General features: G+C 50.9%; 1 protein-coding gene across 1 annotated transcript in view; it reads right to left on the reverse strand.

Annotated features, from left to right (window-relative positions):
- Positions 1–19,627, reverse strand: part of PDE10A (phosphodiesterase 10A) — a gene marked incomplete at both ends in the record, with an annotated part of 176,567 nt that extends 156,940 nt beyond the window's left edge. Inside the window, one exon of the mRNA XM_080941974.1 lies at positions 18,748–19,627. Within this exon, the coding sequence (XP_080798100.1) occupies positions 18,748–19,627 (880 nt within the window). The remainder of the gene's footprint in view (positions 1–18,747) is intronic.
- Positions 19,628–19,833: the final 206 nt, after the last annotated feature.

The following is a 19,833-nucleotide window of genomic DNA, read 5'->3' on the forward strand; positions in this document are numbered from 1 at the left end:
AAAAAATCAGCAAGGCGTACTCCGGTATATCCTGAACAAGAAAAAAAAAAAAGCAAAGAACAAAACAAAACAACAACAAAATAAAAACAGTTAATATTTTTACTTAAAGGAAACTAAGTAAAATAAAATAAAATCCAGCCAAGCTCTTATCTCAGAACTACTTAAAAACAATGGAGTTGTACCCTGTCCTCACAGCTGTTAACAGCTGCAATGGTGGTCTCACTTCCCTCTTCTAGACGTTCCCTTGAGCAGGACCACATCTAACTACATCTAGATACCGAGGGAACCAAAGAGCCGCTGATAGGCCTTGCAACGCTCTTGTGCCGTTTGTACTTAAACACAATAAAGAGTTCTTGCTGAGACGCCCAGCAGAAGGTAATCCAAGGTACACTGTGCTGCATTAGTACCTTTGTATTCCCTGATCTTTTTTTCCTTGGCTGCGCCTATGAGGTCTACTATGGGGTCACCACCAATCTTGGAAAGCACGTCACATACCCGACTGATATCACTGATGCAGGAAAAGAGCGTGCCTGTCAGACAGTAGTCACCATTCCGGGCCCTTCGGGTCTCTCCCACAGCACAGACCAACTAACAGACCTTCCCAGCAGACCCAGAGCAGAGAGGCTAAGCTCTTTCAGCAGGTCTGTGAAAAGCATCAAGGAGATGAGAGACCAGGAGATGGACAGACTCCCCAGTGGGCAGACAGACAGGGAAGGGGACATGGCTAGGCTCATAAAGGTAGAACTTTTCCAAGAAACGTCCATCCTCATTCTCATGACTTGAGACAGAAGCCTGGCAATTTCCACCTGGCTACCTGCTGATGGACCGGCTGAACAGGTTCAAGGCCTGAGCTGACTAGGTCACACAACAGCTGCAGAGCAAGCACAGCTGTTTTCAATATGACCCAAGCTAACACAGGAAGAATGCTGAGGCTGGTCTTAAGGACAGACTAGGTTCTTTGCAAAGGATCTTTCTTACTGCCTGCCTGCCTGCCTGTCTTGCTTGTCTGCCTGTCTTGCTTGTCTGCCTGTCTGTCTGCTGGGTGCATGCTTCCTCACTCTCAGTAGATACTCCTTAAGCTGCTGGTTTAGTTTGCAGCACTCAAGCACTGTCTGCTGCCTGTGACACTTGAGACTTTTCCTGCCTCTGAATTCTTTAACTGGCAGGGAAAAACGAACCCAATCAAGAGCCCTAGACTGTATCATTTCTAGGCTTTATCATTTCTAGACTGTATCATTTCTAGGCTTTATCATTTCCAGATTGTATCATTTCTAGTCACCGCGAGAAACTTCAAGAGTCCGAAGAAGGACTAATAGAAGTGCCCAGGACTCTTGGCTTTTCAACTGTTGTGGCAAACAGACCTGAAAAGCTCAGGAGTCCCCAAAAAGTCAAAAAGTACAGTGTGAGGTTTGTAATACTGCATCTAAGACGGTGTTGCTTTTTGAAAGGTTTATTTCTGAAATAAATTCTAAAAAAGCAGGTGAGCACTTTAGTCCCCTTAGGAGGCAGAGCCAGGGAGCCAGGGAGGCAACTCTTGTGTCTGGAGGAGGTAAGCAGGGCCACAGAAGGCTAGAGGCACCCTGCTGAGGGCCTGACACCATCCAGTTGCTAGGGCTCAGGAACAGGCTCCCTTTCTAGTCTGGCTCAGGATCCAGCTGCTTTGTACTGTCATTAAAATAAAGAAGCTTCCAGCCTGCCTTAGACCCCAGCCTCTAATGTCACAGCTGTGACCTCTGTGATCCAAACAGGCTGGGCACAACCTGTTTGCCCATGGCGACAAGAGCTCAGTGTGACTCCAGAAGGCAGGTTCCGTGATGCCTTACGATCATCTACCTCACATTAGACACAAGGGTGTTCTTGGCCAGGCAGCAACTGCCACCCAGAAACTTCCTCTTACTCAAGCCCATGCCAGACCACAAATGCAGCCTGTCCCTCTCCGTTGTCCTTCCTCAGATGTCCCAGGCTACTCCAGCCTCCCGGCTCTTGTGTTCCATCAATCAGACTTGAGGCTTACTGAGGTTGTGGGTACTAGCTGCTCTCAACCACCTGTGCACACAGAAGGGGTTCTACGGGAGCAGCAGCCACATAAGCATGGAAATGCTGACCAAGACAGCCTGATGGCAGACCTGCTAGAGGAGCGGTGCTGGGATAGACCCAATCCCAAGGACACTCAGTGCCAAGACAACACATTTACTGCAGAGACAACCGAAAGCCTCCAGTACCCTACAGGCTGTGATGGTTTGTATTTACTAACCCAGGGACTGTTAGGAGGTGTGGCCTCATTGGAGTAGATGTGTCACTGTGGACACAGACTTTAAGACCCTCATCCTAGCTGCCTGAAAGCTAGTCTTCCCCTAGCAGCCTTCAGATGAAGATGTAGAACTCTCAGCTCCTCCTGCACCATGCCTGCCTGGATGCTGCCATGCTCCTGCCTTGATGATACTGGACTGAACCTCTGAACCTGTGAGCCGGCCTCAGTTAAATGTTGTCCTTATACGAGTTGCCCTGGTCATGGTGTCTGTTTACAACAGTAAAACCCTGATTAAGACAACAGCCAAATGTCAAAGAACTCAAAGTTCATACCTGCTTGGCAGCTCTGCCCAGGCCTGGGACATTCGGACACTCACGGGTGGGAGAGTGCCCCCCCTCTCATGTGTCCTGCTTTCAAACCTGCCAGTACTCAATCGCACAGTTTTCAGTAGACATGTGAATTTTTTATCACAAGCTTGAATGGCTGGGAGTGAGGTATGTTCCCACATGTTTTCACAGCAAATATGGAGCTGAAGAGCAGCCTGTTCCATTTATGGAGCCCCTCTGCTGTGCGCCTTCTTGGAAAGCCAATCTTTGATGTTAAGTCAAACAGCCAAATCGGAATTGAAAGCTCAATTTCGTAATGTTCACAATTTCAATACATTCCAACCTGTGTGCCTGTGACAGTGTCTCACGTCTAGATCGTAACTCTACGATAAATGAGTTGGCTGCTGGAGACCAGGGTGGACAGACAGACGAACAGACAGATGGATGGACACACAGATGGGAAGGTAAAAGGGAAAACCTGGGACTTGCCATGAGTTGGCTGGGTTAATAAAGTATTTCACATTATCAGAATTCTCTCCCTGCCCTGCTTCCCCTGGGTCTTCCTGCTTCTCCCTCGGGTTAGAAGCTCCTAAGATTGTCCCACCGTTGAACACCCTGGGAGTTTCAACACTCTAGGAAAAGGAACCAACCTTGTAGTAAAATTCTGGATTGAAATCCCTTCCCCCAGGGAATAAGAAGGTCTGTTTTGAAATGGAAAGGGGATAGGCAAATAGAGCCACTTATCTTGAAATCAAGGAAAGTGGGAATTATGGAGGCAGAGGGTGGGAAAGCAGGCTCCTGGGGCCGGATGGAAGCTGGGACTATAGGAAGAAGGAAATACGACCCAGTGTTCAAGGCTTCAGCGAGGTGAGAGGAATGTCTCTCTCACGACAGCTGCTAACAGTGTACATTTCAAAACCACAAATAAAACCACTGGCACGGAGGTGAGCTGGCAGAGACGTTTTCTAGCTGGACGGGAGCATCCCTGATTTGCATGTACAGCAACACGCGGCATCCTAGACGCAGTTTTCGTCTGTCAGCTACAAACAGAGCTTAAAGTCAAAGCAGAGCCTGTGCGTTGTAAGGTGGGTGCTGGGACAGGGGACAAGTAAAGATGAAAACTGTCATGAGGACTGAAGGAAATAGGCTTCTTGGCTGTGGTCTTCACGCAGCCTCTGAGATGTTCCAAGTCCTGAGATCCCAGGGAACCTGGACCTGACGTGAGGGAGCTCCTCCCTCAGATCCTCCCCGGATTCCCGGAGTGACACCAACACTGCTCTCCCATGCTCCTCCTCCAGCATTCTCTCGTCACTGAACAATGGCATGCCATGAAAGTGGCAGACTTGGGACAGACATCATGCACTCAGGTGGGCCTGGAGAAGCCTTGCCAGAAGGCCCAAGTAACCAATGGCGCTTCACTTCTAGAATCTTCAGAAGAGCCAATAATAATTATTTAAGACCAAAAGAATAAGGACGTCATATAGACTTCATGAAGACTCAGCCATTCTGAATGTCAGCGACCTCTGCGAATGAGAATGCTCATTTCTGAAAGAGGACACGGCAGGGTCCTGTCTCCAGGCCAGCGCCATATCACACCCTGAGCATTTAAAGTATATTTTTGCTTTTGCTTTGTTGTTGTTTGTTTTGGAGATATTGTCTCACAGCTCTGGGCTGAGCTAGAATTCACTATGTAGACCAGGCTAGCCTTGAACTGACAACCATCCTGCCTCTACTTCCCAAATGCAGGCATCTTGCAGTGTTCCCAATTCTGCTAAATTCCACACCAATCATATGATTCAAGAACAGGCACATTTTTATGTACCTGCCTGTTTGTCCTTGTAAAGTGATGTTGGATATAAAACTCTTAGAAACATGAAAGTCAATGACGCAGAGAGAAGCCGACTTAAATGGGAACTGAGTGCCGTGCCTGACCTCACCTGGGTGGCACTAGAACAAAAGACCAAGAGGTCAGTCACACCGGCTGACTGCTGAGCCCATGTCTGGGAGGGTGACTGTGTCACAGTATTAGGAGTTGGCAGCACAGAAAAGAGCAATGGCTTCCTGAAGTTCCAATGGGAGGAGGCTGCCTTCTTCAGAACTAGACAGAAACTCCAGAGCTTGCTGCTTTCTCAAACCACTTCTACCATCTGGTTCAGCAGTGGTGCCCTGTCTCTGCCAGACTCACCTTTAGCCGTCTGCACCGTTCCTCAGCTACACTGCCTGGCCTCTGCTCTCTGCCCGGGAGAGCATCACTGGCCCTCCAGCAAGAGTATTTGGGAGTCAAAGCCAGGTGCTGCCTCCAGTATACACCTGGAACCCTTATCTCTGACACAGGCCATAAGCAGCTGCTCTTCCCAGTCCTATGTTGTAATTATTCTTTCCTTCATCCTGCCCAAGGATCATCTCTGTAGCGAGAAGGCGGGGACGTTAACTCAGGCTTGCACGCTGAGCAATCTTTCTTACTGAAACCGGGGGGGAATTCCGACACGACCAGAACCGGAGCTACACAACGGTTAGCTTAGCTGAGAGTTCCAAAAGGTTTGCTGACTGCAGCTAGTTTCTGACGTCAGCAGCCCAACTTCTGAGCTTGCCTGCAGATAGCCTCTTGGCTTCTCCCACTGGGGGGACAGCAAAAAGTGTCTTTACATAAGGAAGAGAGGAAGCTGGACTAAAGAGAGGCCAAAGCACCCAGCAAGCCCCACAGCAGGTCACATCCCAAAATAGGACCATGACGGGCCCTCGAAGGAAAATGGGCCAGACTGGCACAGAGTGTGGACAATTACACACAGCCCAGGATGGGAGGGAAGACAGAAGCCTCGGTGAAACTCTGGCCCCAACCCCACAATGACATCAGCGATGACATCAGTGATGACATCAATGGAGCCCTTGCATGAAGTCAGGCAAAAGCCATGCCCTAAGGGACTTCTGGAAAAGCCTTGCTTCTCTCTGTCTCTCTCCCTCCCCTCTAGATCTCTCTCTCTCTCTCTCTCTCTCTCTCTCTCTCTCTCTCTCTCTCTCTCTCTCTCTTATATCCACACTCAGTATGAAAGTCAAACCCAAAATATTACAAATAGGACACTCCTATGTTCCATGCAGAATTTCAAAGTAATTTCACTTTAAAAAAAAAAAAGTTTGTGTACAGGGCATGGTGGTCACATCTCCTTAACCCCAGAATTTAGGAGACAGAGGCAAGAGGATCTCTGTGAGAGTCTGAGGCCAGCCTGACCTACATAGTGAGTTCCAGGACAGGCAGACCTACAAAGTGGGCCCCTGTTTAAAAAACAAGCAGACAAGTAAACAAGTAAACAAACAAGGCTGCAAATCTCTTGGGAAGAGAAGGCACCAAAGAAAGCAGACACTTACTGACAGAGCTCTGAGAAAGTAAAGAGCCGAGACAGGAGGCAAATTCTCTCTGGCACAGATGTGTCCGGAGGTAGTGCTCCCTATAATTCTGACATCCAGGACCCACCGGGCAAGCTGCCCCTGGGGGCACTCATTCATCCAGAGAGACAGCCTCACCTTCCAGAAAGGAGGAAGACAGATTAGCAAGACAGGCCACAGTTACTGTCTTGAGCCCTTGAACCAAGCACAGGAAGAAGCTGCAATTGCGCACATCAATACTCAACCTTTTGAGGCAGAAGCAACTGGTGGTTTCTTAAGAAGAGCTAAAGAATTAAAGGATGCCAAACCATTGTAAAACATAAGAGTGCAATCCCAAATCACCTGCAGTCTTAAGTTAATGCAACTTATTGGCAGCGTCCTTCTAATACTTGCAAACCAGATACAGCAACGTTCTTAGGGGAATTCAATCTGCAGCTTGTTCAAAGTTTGTCCTCAAGAACCCAGTTTGCCCATCCTTGCTGTTCTTTACATTTTAACCTTGCACGTAGATAGGACTAAGACTTCTCATCTCATTACGACAGATCAACACACCCAAGTAATTCAGAAAACAGCCAGTTAGAAGAGGACACATGCATATAAGTTAAGAACAAGGAGTCCTGTCCACTGCCTACTTCCTGAGACAGAAAATAACCAGTTATGAGAGGACAAATACATATAAGCTAAGAACAAGGGGTCCTGTCCACTGCCTACTTCCTGAGGGACATGAAACCATGTAGAGGTGCTCTCTGCCAGGGCTGCCCCGCCCTATGCTCCTCTGCCACAGACCCCTGGGTTCCCACTGGACACACAGCAGGAGGCCTCACAGATGTTCCCAGGTTGGGGCAAAGCCAAGATGAGGCACACAGAGCTGGGACAGGGCAGAGACAGAGCTGACTGGAGGTGCAGAGACTCCATACATGGGGAAATGCCAACCACGGCCTCTCCAAATAGCTTGCCCTAAATGGAAGAATTCTAGTGACAATTGCTTCGTCGTTGTTGTTGTTGTTTCTCTTTCTAAAAATTCTTCCCTTGTATTTCGAACACATTTTCCTTTCATTTCTTGCCAAGAAAGTGGAGTTGCTGGACAGGTCCAGCCTTTCCTGCTGTCAGTGTTTCCAGAAGCCTCGCTTCCTGCCACTGCAGAAGCACCTTCCAGGCAGAGCGGAGACCTTAAGCATCTATGCTCTTCTCCTCCTGGCCAGTCTCCTCTACTTGGATGTCACTAAGACTGCCATGCCACCATTTAGGGAAGGGGCCCAGGATATGACAACAGCTGCTCTGCTCTTCCTCTGGACGCACAGCACCTCGTCTTCCCAACATGAGCGGAGCAAAACAAGCAACCCACACAGGCTGCTGACCCCGAGCCCTGCGCTTCAGTGCCTGCTTGATGGTGGCATAATGCACGGACACCTATAACCTGCCAACACCTCACTTTCCATGGAGAAAGGTTGTCAGTCCTAGAGCGTAAGGTCCAACCAAGACTATCCATCAACAAGGAAGACAAGGGATGAAGGGAAGCCATGATACGTGGTACTCATGCCAGACTGGGGTTCAGATACAAGAAATCAGAACAATTTTGAGTCTTAAAAAATTAGGAATAATACATTTTAAAAGTATATACAAACATTAAAACAAAAGGAAAATTCCAAATAAATTAGAAAAAAAAGGGGGGGGGTTTCCTAATGGCAACCTTTTGACAAACAGAACAGACCAGTTACAAAACACAGAAGGTGCCAAAACTCTCAGGCAAAGAGAGTTAGATCTGTGAGAGGTAAATTAGAGCAACTTCTAGAACAAAGGCATTGTGTGTGGGGGGGGGGTGTCTGTGGGTGCTCCTGAAAGACACAATGCCTGTGGAGAGAAAGGGCTAGGTTTCACATGGCCAGGAATAGAAAGCGGTGAGTGGAAGTTCCAGAAACACTCCACAGGGAGAGCACATATCTGGAGATACACGGTTCGGTCTCCAGGTCATGACTACCTTCGCAAGCCCTGGGGAGGAGTACACCACCCACAGGATAGGTTTGCAAGGGTCGAGGACGGTTGATGTTCAAAAAAAAAGAGGTTTCTCACAAAAGCCAGTAACTAGGAAGGAAGTGGCCGCTAAAATAAAACCAACTGGCGAACGAGAAGGAAATAATATTAAGTGATAAGACAAAGAAAAATGTCAACATTACAAGCAAGACACAGGAAAATGAGAAGGGTGGTTATCCAAAGCAGGGGCCCAAGTTGGGGAGGGAAAGAATCTTCCTCACTTGGAGAAATGACTCTAACCTGAAGCCTGGGATAAGAGCAGAGGTTAGGCGAGAGGATGTCGATAAGTCAAGCCTCAAAGCAGGGGCTGTCCATGTCCATCCCGGCCTGGAAGCTCTCTCCCACTATCATCAGATGGCTAGCCACTGGGGAGCGCTTGGTGGCACAAGTGCCCTCTGCCCCTTCCCTGAGCATAGCCGCAGGTTGCTGTCACAGCGCAGTGGCTGACAATTCAGATCCGCATGAGCTAGAACCAATGTGTCTACATTTTCACCCACTCTAGAAGCGCAGCCACGCAAAGCCTGCAGCCACACAATGAGGACTCTCTACTCTTTGCCAAACACGGTGATTTCTACCAGCTTAGCCTGACTGGGCAACCCTCCAAACATTTAAGTAATACTTGGCGCTTTAAATCTGACGCCAAGGGCTCTATCAGGCAGAAATACATCGATGCAGAAGTACCTGTTCTGGTTTTCACATTGGTATGTGGCCTAGAAAAGGAGCCGGTGATTGAACCAGTAGGGTGGTGACGTGGATGCTGCCTCCCCCCAAATTTTTTTTTCTTTCTATCTTAAATATTCCTGGCCTGTCATTTCAAAAAGACAGAAAGAAGCTGAGGAAACTTCAGGCACAAAGACACAAAAGCCCGAGGTCACCGAAAATCAGCCTCAGCAGCCACAAGCCACTCAGGGCAAATCACACTGTACAGTCTCACGAACGCCCAAAAGAAAATAGGTCACGTTCAAGTTGAAGTCTCCCTCAGACTCAGTCCCCATCTATGCAAAGCTCACTTCTCCCTTTCACCACCCCACACCGCCCAGTAAGGCCAATGACGTTTGCTCACGGTATTAGAAGCAAATAGGCTTCTTTGGTTCTTCAACTCAAGTGGGCCCGAGAGTGCATGTGTGTGGATGTAGGTCTCCTCCATTGCTTGTGTTTTGTTGCTGCTGCTGTTTAATGTATCAGTGTATTCAATTTTACTGCCACAAAAGCTACTTCACAGGACCCTCCAAGAGGACACTCAGAAGCCCGCCCTATACTGTGCGTAAAAGTCACTCTGGTGGTAGCATCTGGATGGTAATGTCCCAGGTGGACAACTTATTGGTTTACTGGATACATACATTTTTAATACTGATCAATACTGACAAATTGCCCTCATCAAAGGCTTTGCCAATTAATACTTCCCGCAGGAAGTAGTGAGAGGGTTTGCCTTCTCACACAACCACCACGGGTCCATTATAAACCCATGCAGCAAGGGCAGATGAAACCCAAGGGCAGATGAAAATGGCATTGTTTTGAAGTCAGGTTTCCCCGTGACAAGGTAGAACTCTGTTTTGTGATGTGTGCTCGTCTTCAAGAAGCCATTCATTTCTTCTCTTTTTCCACACTCTCTGCTCACGTCCCTGGGAGGATGATCCTAAACTACTTCTGACAGCACCTTGTGTTAGAAGACAGGCGGTTGGCTCTCCATTCGACAGCAGTAGAAAGCGGGGTGGGTCCCTGTCCAGAGCCATACTAAAAGGATTTCTCTTGTCTCCTTGTTCAGTCAGCCCTTTCTTTGATTACTGCTGAAATTTAAAATACCTCCCCTAATCTAAAGCCAGGAAGAATTTCCTCATGGTGTCCTCCAGCTATCTATCTATCTATCTATCTATCTATCTATCTATCCATTCTATATTTTTCCTTTCACTATTAAGTATATTCCCTCTTTAGAATTTAATCTGAGCATACAGTGAGCGCGACAATCTTATTTTCTTCTGAGAAAAAAAACTCTCATATCCAGATCATCTCTTCATCCATGTATCCTTTCTCCTACCATATAAATGGGGTGCATGTAACACCCCACGATCCTGCCTAGCTCTGGGTCTACTGTGCTTTCTGTCTGGGGCCAACAGCATGTTGTTCTAATCACTAAGTCTTTATAACCAGTTCTTTAATCAGCCTTAAATATTGGATGATACAGTTAATCACAAGAAACAGGTGTATTAACCTAAAAGAAATGACACTGGCTAAACAAGAATGATTTCCTAGGAAAGATTCTGAAGCTATGTCATACAGAAACTCTTAAAGTATACGTGACCCTGAGAACAGCACATAAAAGGTACCATCGCCACATCTGGGAAGGGCATCGATGAGTCTCCGGGACGGCACTTGGCCTTCTTTAGGGAACAGCCAGAGTTATGACCAGAAGCACAGATGTCAGTGTTCTGGTGACATCTGCAATCCCATCCCTACAGAGGCTGAGGAAGACATGATCTTTGCTTCCGTTCAAAGCCAGCTGAGGCTAAACTGCCCTGGCTCCCTCTCAAAAAGGAAAAAAAAAAAAACAAAAAACCAATTTACCAACACATTACATCATACACGCTGCCCTGAGCTGCCTTGGGACGACTCCTTCCTGCCAGTCACCTCCTTTCTTTCCCATTGGTGCACTTCGTGCAGAGCGTTTCTTTTCACGGAACGTGCCAACTCTAAAAAGTCCAAATCTGCTTGTGCTTGATCAATAACTCATCATCTCCGAACACACACGTGGCAATATTTCAGCACTTTCCATGCAACCCTTTGTCTTGGCGGTGCAGGAAATGTTTTCAACAAAGTAACTAACAAAGGCTTGTACCACAGCCCAGGCAGAGCCAGCTGAGGCTGCCCAAACGTGGACCACTGGCCTCCCTCCTTCCTTTGGACTTGGGCTGCCTGTTCCCCGTTGACCTCACTGCATGTCAAGTATTGTGTTCACAGTGACGCAAAAGCCTGGGCGCTGGTGCCAAAGAGTGTATTTGGATTACATGAGAAAAAAATAAAATGAATAGAATGAAGTTTCGAGTCATGCAGCAAAGCTTTGCCGCCACGAGATTTCATTGTTTCTTCCCTTTTAGGAAAATTAGCTCTGATAAAGGGCTACTTTGCTAAGATTCTTCCACTTAGACACCCTCCCTTGCTCCTTCAATCGACTACTTGGAGGTGTCCTGGGAGGCTCGGTATGTGAGCGGAGCATTTTCTCTGTCCTAGAGACAGACAAAGACCAGTGAAATTCAGATCCAAACAGGGGACAAGCTGCTCCAGGACGCACAGAAGCACAGGAGGAGCACCTACACAGACCTGAGGACAAGAAACCTGGAGCTTTCAGCACAAAGTCTTCTGGGAGAGTGCAATGACACCGTGACCACTGTCCTCCACCCCCCACTCTGTCCACACAGCCCCCCCCACCCCCTCCACCCCCCCACCCCCCCCACCCCACCCCCACCCCCCCCCCCCCCCGCTGCTGTGCTTCCTCAGGACACTGCTCAGATGCATTGTCCTTTCTGGAATCTTCCTCTTGCTCGCCTCTACAACCCTCCAATTCTTCCTCTTCCGGGTCGGCATTCGGCTGCCACCCCGTGGGTCACTTCTCATTAGGGTGTTCATGAGCTGCTCCATATGCAGCCTTCCTGGCGCTGAGTGATCTTGAACAGGATCATTTTCTCAATCCTCTGCTTAGGCCTGCCCCCATCCTGTCACTCTTCTTGCCCCCAGTAGCTGTCTGCTTCCTAAACTACTGCTTTTCTCTCACAGCTCCCTTTCCAAATGCTGCAGGTCACTCCCCCACACCCATCTAATTGCGGGTTACTAAGCGCCTCTCCCTAGTACCCAGGAGACCTTCCCCGCCCCTGCCTTTCTCTCCATGGCTGCTTGCTTACTTCCCTTCTCCCTGTTCCCTGAAAGCTTTCTCAGGCCTTGCTCTCCTGTCTAGCTTCCTCCAAAGGACCGAAATGATGGACAACTCTGAGTAACAGAAGTTAGCAACCGATGAAACCTTTCTTACCTACTCATTGCTCCCAAAGTGATAGGGACAACTGCCACACAGTCCCCACACTCCCCTCTAGAGAAAACATTGCACTTTGGGTCTCAGCTTTCCCGGTCCCCACATCTCACCCCACCCTATCCTCCCTACCGAGCTGTTTCTTCATGTTGCCTAGTTCTTCAAACTCCTTGACTTCAGTAGGTAAATATTCTCAAGCATCGCTGGGACGAAGGCCACCATTACCCATAGCCATGGGGTCCCCTCGCTCCACAGGTCTGCTAATGACATGCTGGCCACTGGATTTTACTTGATCTTTGAGTACCACGGTGTGTCTGTTCCCTGTCACCTGCAGGTGCTCAGCTCACTCCTGCCCAATGCATTCTTCCATTCTTCACTGCCCCCATCAAAGCCATCCTCTGCCCTCACTGGGGAACCCTCTCCGTCTTACCTTCAGCTGCTGTCTCAATGCTAGAAGATGACGATCTTCATTTCTAACCCACTTTAGCCCAGCATCCTATGGGCTTACCCTCTCCTCCCACACCTCTGTTTTCAGAGTGGAGTCCAAACACGGCACCATGACACCCTCCTGCAACCAAAACCATCCCCCTTTTTCCCCCTCAGAACTTCCACATTCACACATAGCATCCACTGACTGACTCCCCGCGTGGGCATCAAATGCCATTCTTTCTTCTCCAGCCTTGGGGATGGTAAAACTTTATCTAAGTGATTTTTTTAACATCTGCTACACCTTGAGCATCTCAGCCTCACTTCTGCCAAACCTACCAAACCTGCCTGTGTCTGCACACTTCCTCCTCTGCCCCCCCCCCCCCAGTAACCAGAAGCCCAATAGTGCCTTCTCTATCCCTCCCCTACAGCAACAAGTATTTGGTGCACTTGATGCCACCAAGCTCTTGAACCCTCACTACACTTCATGTCCCCTGCCCTATGTGATTTGGTGACACTCCCTTCCCAAGCAGCTCTAAGATTCATTTCCGAAATTACCCTCAGATGAGCCTCCAGGACATAAATCAAAGAACTCAGTGGCTCCTAACTCTCCCCTGGTCTCTAGCCCTGTTCTGGCCAAGCTACGGGCTTCATACTAGACATCTGGGCTGCAGCTCCCAGCCCCAGATGTGCAGCCTCCACTCTGCACCCCCAGCTCAGGGCCCATCTGCCTGGCAGCTCTTCTCTTGACTTCTTTCCACACCATGGCTTCCCATGCTATACCACTCAGATCCTTCTAGACTGATCTTCAAAGCCCTCTCTGTATGAAGTCTCTGCCTGACTTTTTGGTGTTTTGCTTGTACCCTTCAGGTAGCTGCCCTCTACACCACTAGAGGGCAGGAGAGAGCAGGTGCCGCCCAAGCCAAGACTCCTACAACCTACAAAGGTTCCCAGTCCTGACTCCCAACCCAATCATACAGCCCACCCAGAGCCTTCCAAACCAGGAACCCGGTTCCAATGTCTACACGGCCACTCATCATGTTACCTATCCCTCTATCCTTGAACTTCCTGTGTCTCCTCATGCACAAGGTCCCAGTGCCATTTCCAGGTTTGTCTCCACTACAGAGGACTGACACAGAGAAATAGCCACTGTTCCACTTCCACCATGGAAAGTCTTCTGGCATAACTCCACATCTCTGAACACTGAAGACTGTCCCTTTACAAAGAGGCCTTAGCATAGACCTGTGATGCCTTTCCCCTTAGCTGGTTAAGCTCCTATTAGGACTTTTAGAGATGCCTTTCCTGCCCACTAGGCTTTCCTTGGGCTTCTACCAGGTAAACTGTCTTCCTTGCTTCCTCAAGACTTGAGCCTGACGTCCTATGAAACTCCAGCAGGGTCTTCCAGGCTGCGGTCTGATCTGGCTTCCTTCTGACTCTCCTTGTAGCTCTGCTGAGAACACAGGAGCAAACCTTACCCTCTCCTGGAGCTAGAGCTCCCATGACGACCGATTCTGTGGAACACACTTAAATGCTGGGCCACTGGAGCTAAATGTCAGCTCTGGGACTAAGGCCACATGTGCCCAGGTTGCATATGGATACCATACTTTCCCTTCATACCTGGCTCTGCTTCATTGGCACCTTGAGTTTTCCTTTACACAAGCCGATAAAGTACCTCCTTCATGAGCCTACCCCTGTCTAAGGCTCAGCATCAGAACAAAGACAAGGCCCTGCCCACAGCCCTCTCCAGCCTACCTTCTAGAAAGTAAGCCAGATGGCAGGAATTAGGCAGGGCAGTACCAGATGCGCTGGCCAGAGGAATCCTGGGTACCTGTTCTGCCTTTTGCCACAGCCACAGATTCCCTGGCCTTTAGAATTCTCCTTCAGACTTAGAGAAAGGACCTCCTGCATTGCAGAGTCTATGTTTAAAATAACCATGGTGGCAGTTGGGCTTCTTGGCACACTATTCCCCACACAAGGTTAACCTGCCTGGACTCGACATACTCATGTTTGTTTTAGGACACAAAATGTTTTGTGTGCAAAAATAAATAAATAAATAAATAAATTCCTCCGAGAGCAATGTATCAATTTGAGGTAGAAGGCCTGTCTTCTGATTTTCTAGCTCCTTTTCATTTAAGCTTTTAGGAGATTCCTCTGTCCACATAGGTTTATTTCCAATTAAAAGTAGGCTTCCGTGGGATTGCCTATTAATAATCTAAATAGCACAACACCACCCAGTTTAAATAGCTTTGCCCTTTGGACTTCTGACCCAGCCAAGAACCAACTCACCCCTCCATGGCTAGCTGATGAAGCTCACTGCCCACACCCAGCCTGGCAAGAAGGAATTCACAGAATGCTCTCTGGGTCACCTTTGGGGGCACCCATGTCTATATGCCAGGACTTTGGGGAGTCACCTCTACACCCTCCACACAGTTGTACTGCAGATTGTGAGGACACTCTCTTTCCAGCTGTGAGGGGGGTGTTGACCGACTGTGGACCCATGGTGGATGCAGGCAGTGCTGGGCCGGGAGTCCGGTTTTCCTCCGGGAACACCTCGACCGTAAAGCCTGGGGCCGTCTGGAGTACTGCGAACATTTGCTCTTACAGGGACCATATTTATCTCAGAGTATCCTGCCGTCAGCCACGCAGTCCTCACACCCCGGGAAACAGTTTAAGAGAGGTGAGTGACAGACTCACAAGTCCTACAAGAGTACACTCGCTGGAATGCTTGAGGAACAAGAGATTTGCAGCAGGAAGGCATTTACACTCCGTATTCACAACCCTCTCTGGTCTTAATTTCCACTCCCCTGTCTCTCCACACACAAACACACACACACACACACACACACACAGAGAGAGAGAGAGAGAGAGAGAGAGAGAGAGAGAGAGAGACATGCAAACACACACATATATATATCCAAACACACACTTTTATTTTTATGCATGGAGATCTTTCTGTTCTTCGAAGTAGTTAAGCCATAAAAGTACGGCACACAGAGAGACAAGGGTGGGGGAGGTGTTTGAGGCTCAGGCTCAGGATTCTCATCCCTAGAGCTGCATTTTTAACAGGTGTGTCTCCTGCTCTTCCCAGGCAAGGCCTTCTCCTGCCACACTGATAAGTATTGCAGTGCTGACTAGGTGGCACAGACAGCCTGTATTTGTTACAGGAAACTGGCCAACTCCCATCGGCCAGTCAGTGTGACCCACCCACCCCCAATGCAAAATGAACCCAGAGAATGCTCCTGGACCATTGTTGTCTTTCCCTGGGCAAGATTTTCCTACTTAATCAGCAGCTCTTCCAGCAGTAGAAAGGAAAAGCAGAGATCTAGTGATCTGCGGAGGACAGGAAATGATGTGAACTCAGGAATGGCCTGATTCACACAGAGGAACAGCATCAGGTGGGAAGACCACAGACCACTCGAAGCAATGAGCATCAACACTGAGCCAACTCCTGCCTGGGAGGCTCCATTTCACCTTGGCCTACTAACCCACAACAGCTCTGTGGCTTCCACGTGCTGAAGTGAGAGAGTGGCTAGGGTAGGACCTGGTACTGCTCAGTGCATGACCAGGTTAGCCGAACCAGGGAACAAAACAGAAACGGGATGAGGCCATTGTCCTTCTGCACAGGGTGCTGTCTCACAAGAGAACTGTAATGTGCACTTGTCTAAGTGGCAGCTGGGCTCAGCAGCCTGTATATGACAATTTGTTTGGCTGACAAAGAAAGCAAAGTAAAAGAAAGCTCCATGCAAACCCGAAGGGACACATCGGAATACCTTTGTGTATTTTCATGGCCTTGGAGAGTACACAAGGCCCCTCCAAAGGCTTTCTTAAAATTTTTTAAATTTATTTTGAGAAAACTGCTAAGTTTCAGATCCTTCTGTGTTTCAGACCCAGGTGGCCTGCTCTTTGACCCCGGACAAAAACAGATCCCCTAAAATTGTGTACTGGGGGCTAGAAGTGGAGTATAAAGCAACGTTCCCTCTGGTATCACACCCCACTACTTAGAGTCAGGGGTGTGTAAGAACAGACTGTCTACAAGTACCTTAGTACTTACTACCCTCACTGTACCCAAACAAAGCTGCAGGAGCCTTGTTCTTGGAGAGTGGAGTAAGCCTGCCTTAGCAGGGATAGCTTCTCCCAGTTGGAACCAGGAACTAAAAGATAACCCCCTCCCCAGGATAGGTTACCCCACGATAACTCAGACACCTCCCTGGAACTGCTCATCTTTGTTCAGAACCATACGTTCTACCTCAACGCCAGCCCCACCTCAGACAAAGACAGCACCTATAGATCTATAGATCCTTGCAAACACAAACTCTCCGAAGAAAAGTGCCCTCACTCACACAACACTTGGCACTGTCCAGTACAGTGGTCTACAAGCCTGTGCTTGAACATGTCCAAGCACATACGTGCATGCACCAGTCACCAAAAGAGAAAAGATATTTTGTAAGGGGGGGGGGGGATGAAGTGTCCATCAGGCAGGAGACCCGGAGCAAGCCCAGTCATAGGCCCTAGGGTTATTCCAACAGCCCCAGGAGAGTCACCGGGCCCCACCTTCTCCCATAGCTTTCAACCCAGGGCCAATCCATGGGGTCCCTTCTGGAAAGTACGGTCTCCACTGACCACAGTCTAAGGGCAAGAGTACAAGCTGACACCAAGATGCTGAATGTGTGATACCCATAAAACACAGCTACAGAGATGGGGAAGCAAACACCTGGGGGAAGCCTCGGGGTTGGAGGCCAGCTGAGAGCATGGAGTCCACACCCTTCAAGGCAACTGAGTCAACAACCGCGTCTAAGCCGGGATTTGCTGAATGCTGCCTGCAGGTGTGTGAGTGGCCACTGGGTCATACAGCTACTGTGGACTGGCTCAGGGCCAGGGAAGCAGGATCGCGGGAGTCAACCCAGCCAGAAGGGAACAGGGTCACCCACCTGGTGGCTTAGGTGATCAGCCACCTAAGGGGCCCCTGGGTACACACCTAGACCTGGCCTGAGGAGGGTCTCAATCCCGGCACCCCGTGTCCTGGAGCGGGAATCCACTCCGGTTCAGGAGTGAGTGGTGGTACATGAGAGCAGTAACAAGAAAGCTCATTTACAACCTGGCAGCTTCTGCCTGGAGAAAGCAAGGCAAAAAGCGCGGCTTTCCATCGAGACCGCAGACAAAGGCTCGGTGCGCACGCGGTGGACTGTGGGACCAAATCCACGCTCAGGGTGGAGCAGATGCCCGACTCTCCCAATTTCCCACGGATGTGCACTCTCAGAGCACAGACTCTCCCACCGGTCCCGTCTGGTCCCTTCCCGCCCCAGTGTTCCGGTCCTCACCCTGTTCGCCCTCCATCCACAACAGCAGCGACTCCCTCCTCTGCGCGTCTGGAGCCTCTTTCCGAAACATCGCGTCTGCCTGCCTCCCTCCTTCCTTCCAGTGAGGCTGCTTTGACTTCTTTGCTCAATCCTGTCCCCCTCCCACTATGACACGCCCTCTGTTGCCCCTGCCCCAGAAGTCTTGCAGCCCTGCACCCGGGAGTGGCAGGTCAGAAAGGTCAAGCTACAGTCAGTCGTCCTGCGAGTCCAAAGGAGCCAGAGGTGCCTTTTTCTTCTACGCTAACGCCCCCATTGTTCCTCGGCTTTCGGCTTTCTTTACCCACCCTAGTACCAGCTCCCCAGAATCTGTACGAGGTGGGTTGGGAGGGGAGTGCTGAGTCCTATTCCTGAGGGTGGGTGCTCCCAGCTCCATACTACTGGTCCACGCACCAGAACACAGTCACTGCAGGCTCCGGACACAGCCCTCCTTCACATTTGGAAGCCTCGGTTACCCGAGCCTTGCCTGTCCTCACGGCTGCTTCGGGAATCCAGTGGTCTAGATCCCCGGGACACCCAGGGGAACGAAGCATATAGACTCTAGCCAAGTGGTCACAGGCTAGAGAGAAATGTGGAGTAATCAGTGACAAACTTGATGTTCAAAATCATGAGCCAGGTCAGTGTGGCCAGGGACAGCTATAGGGAAGCAGGTTAGTTTCTAAACCTCCAGCTCAGACATCCTCCCTCCGGGTCACGCTTCCTCTGCGCACACGCCGGGCTTGGGAAAGCCCGGTGTCCCTACGCTGATGGGCGGTCCCGAACGCCCCTGAGATGCCACCAGCTTCCTGAGACCCACTGGCCAATATTCGCCAGGTACACACACACACACACACACACACACCTTGCAGACTACCCACCACCACAGCAGCTCCCTCCCCACCCCATGATCCGAGCCCCCGGACTCGTCCCCACAAAGCGAGAAAACCGTCCCAGCCATGGGGAACGTGGGGCCGGGCCACTTACTGGGACTGAGGAAACACTCGGTCAGCCTTCGGAAGCAACTCGCATTGTTAGAGGGTCCATCTTCCATGTCGGAGCCGAAAAGCAGCGGCCAAGCGGTGGCAAGGGGGAGGGCGGCGCCTCCGGGCAGCCACGGAGTTCGGCCACCGGCCGCCGAGCCCGGGCCGAGGCCAGGGCAGCCCCCACTGGCGCCCAGAAAATACGAGGAGTCCGCGCGGCGTGTGCCCAGGGGTAGGGAGAGCCGCGGCGGTGGAGGTGGCCGGGGCCCAGCGCGGGCTGGGAGCAGCAAGCCTTGAATCGCAGGCGAGAGGAAGAGCCGCCGCCTGCCGCTGCCACCGCTGCTGCCACCGCCGCTGCGGTGACTACTGCCTGGGGGGACGTTCAAGGGAGCTGCCTCTTGTCCTCCTCCTCCGCCGCCGCCAGCATCGCCGCCGCCTCCTCCTCCTCCTCCAGCCGCCGTTGCGCCCTCCCTTCTCGGGAGACGCGCAGGGAGGTGGAAGACAGATAAGGAGGGGACAAGAGGGGGAGGGGGCAGGGGGGGCGGCGGCCAGAAGTACCAGGAAGATGTAAAGGAGGAGGAGGGGACAGAGGAGGAGAAGGCGAGCGCCCAGGGAGCACGGGCCGCCACCCAGCTGCAGCCGGGGCCCCCAGCGGGGTTGGCGTGGCCTGCGGGAGACAGGGACCAGGACAGGGGCGGGGGCGCCGCTAGCTCCTCCCGGCCGCAGCCAAGCAGCTCCCGGGCCAGGCTCAGGCCCACTGCACTCCGCCCGCCGGCCGCGCCGCGCCGGGGTTCCAGACGGACTTGGCCACGGCTAGGCTCGTCCCCAGCCTCCGGCAGCGGGGCCTGGGGGCGGGGAGCGAGCCGCTCCTCCGGGCTGGCCATGGCCCTCCTCCCCAGCCTGCAAAGGGGGCTGGCGGGAGGGCGCGGCGGCCGGGACTCGGAGGGCTCCGCCCCCGCAGCACTGGCCCTCCCCGCGACGCGGCCCAGGCTCTGGTCCGGTCCCGCCTCTCGGGTCTCCCGTGCCTCTCCGGCCAAGGGTTCACATCGTGCTTCCTTTGGGGTTCAGGAGGACCCTGGGCGGGGAGAAG

This window comes from Micromys minutus, assembly GCF_963924665.1.
Source record: "Micromys minutus genome assembly, chromosome: 30".
Lineage (NCBI taxonomy): Eukaryota > Metazoa > Chordata > Mammalia > Rodentia > Muridae > Micromys > Micromys minutus.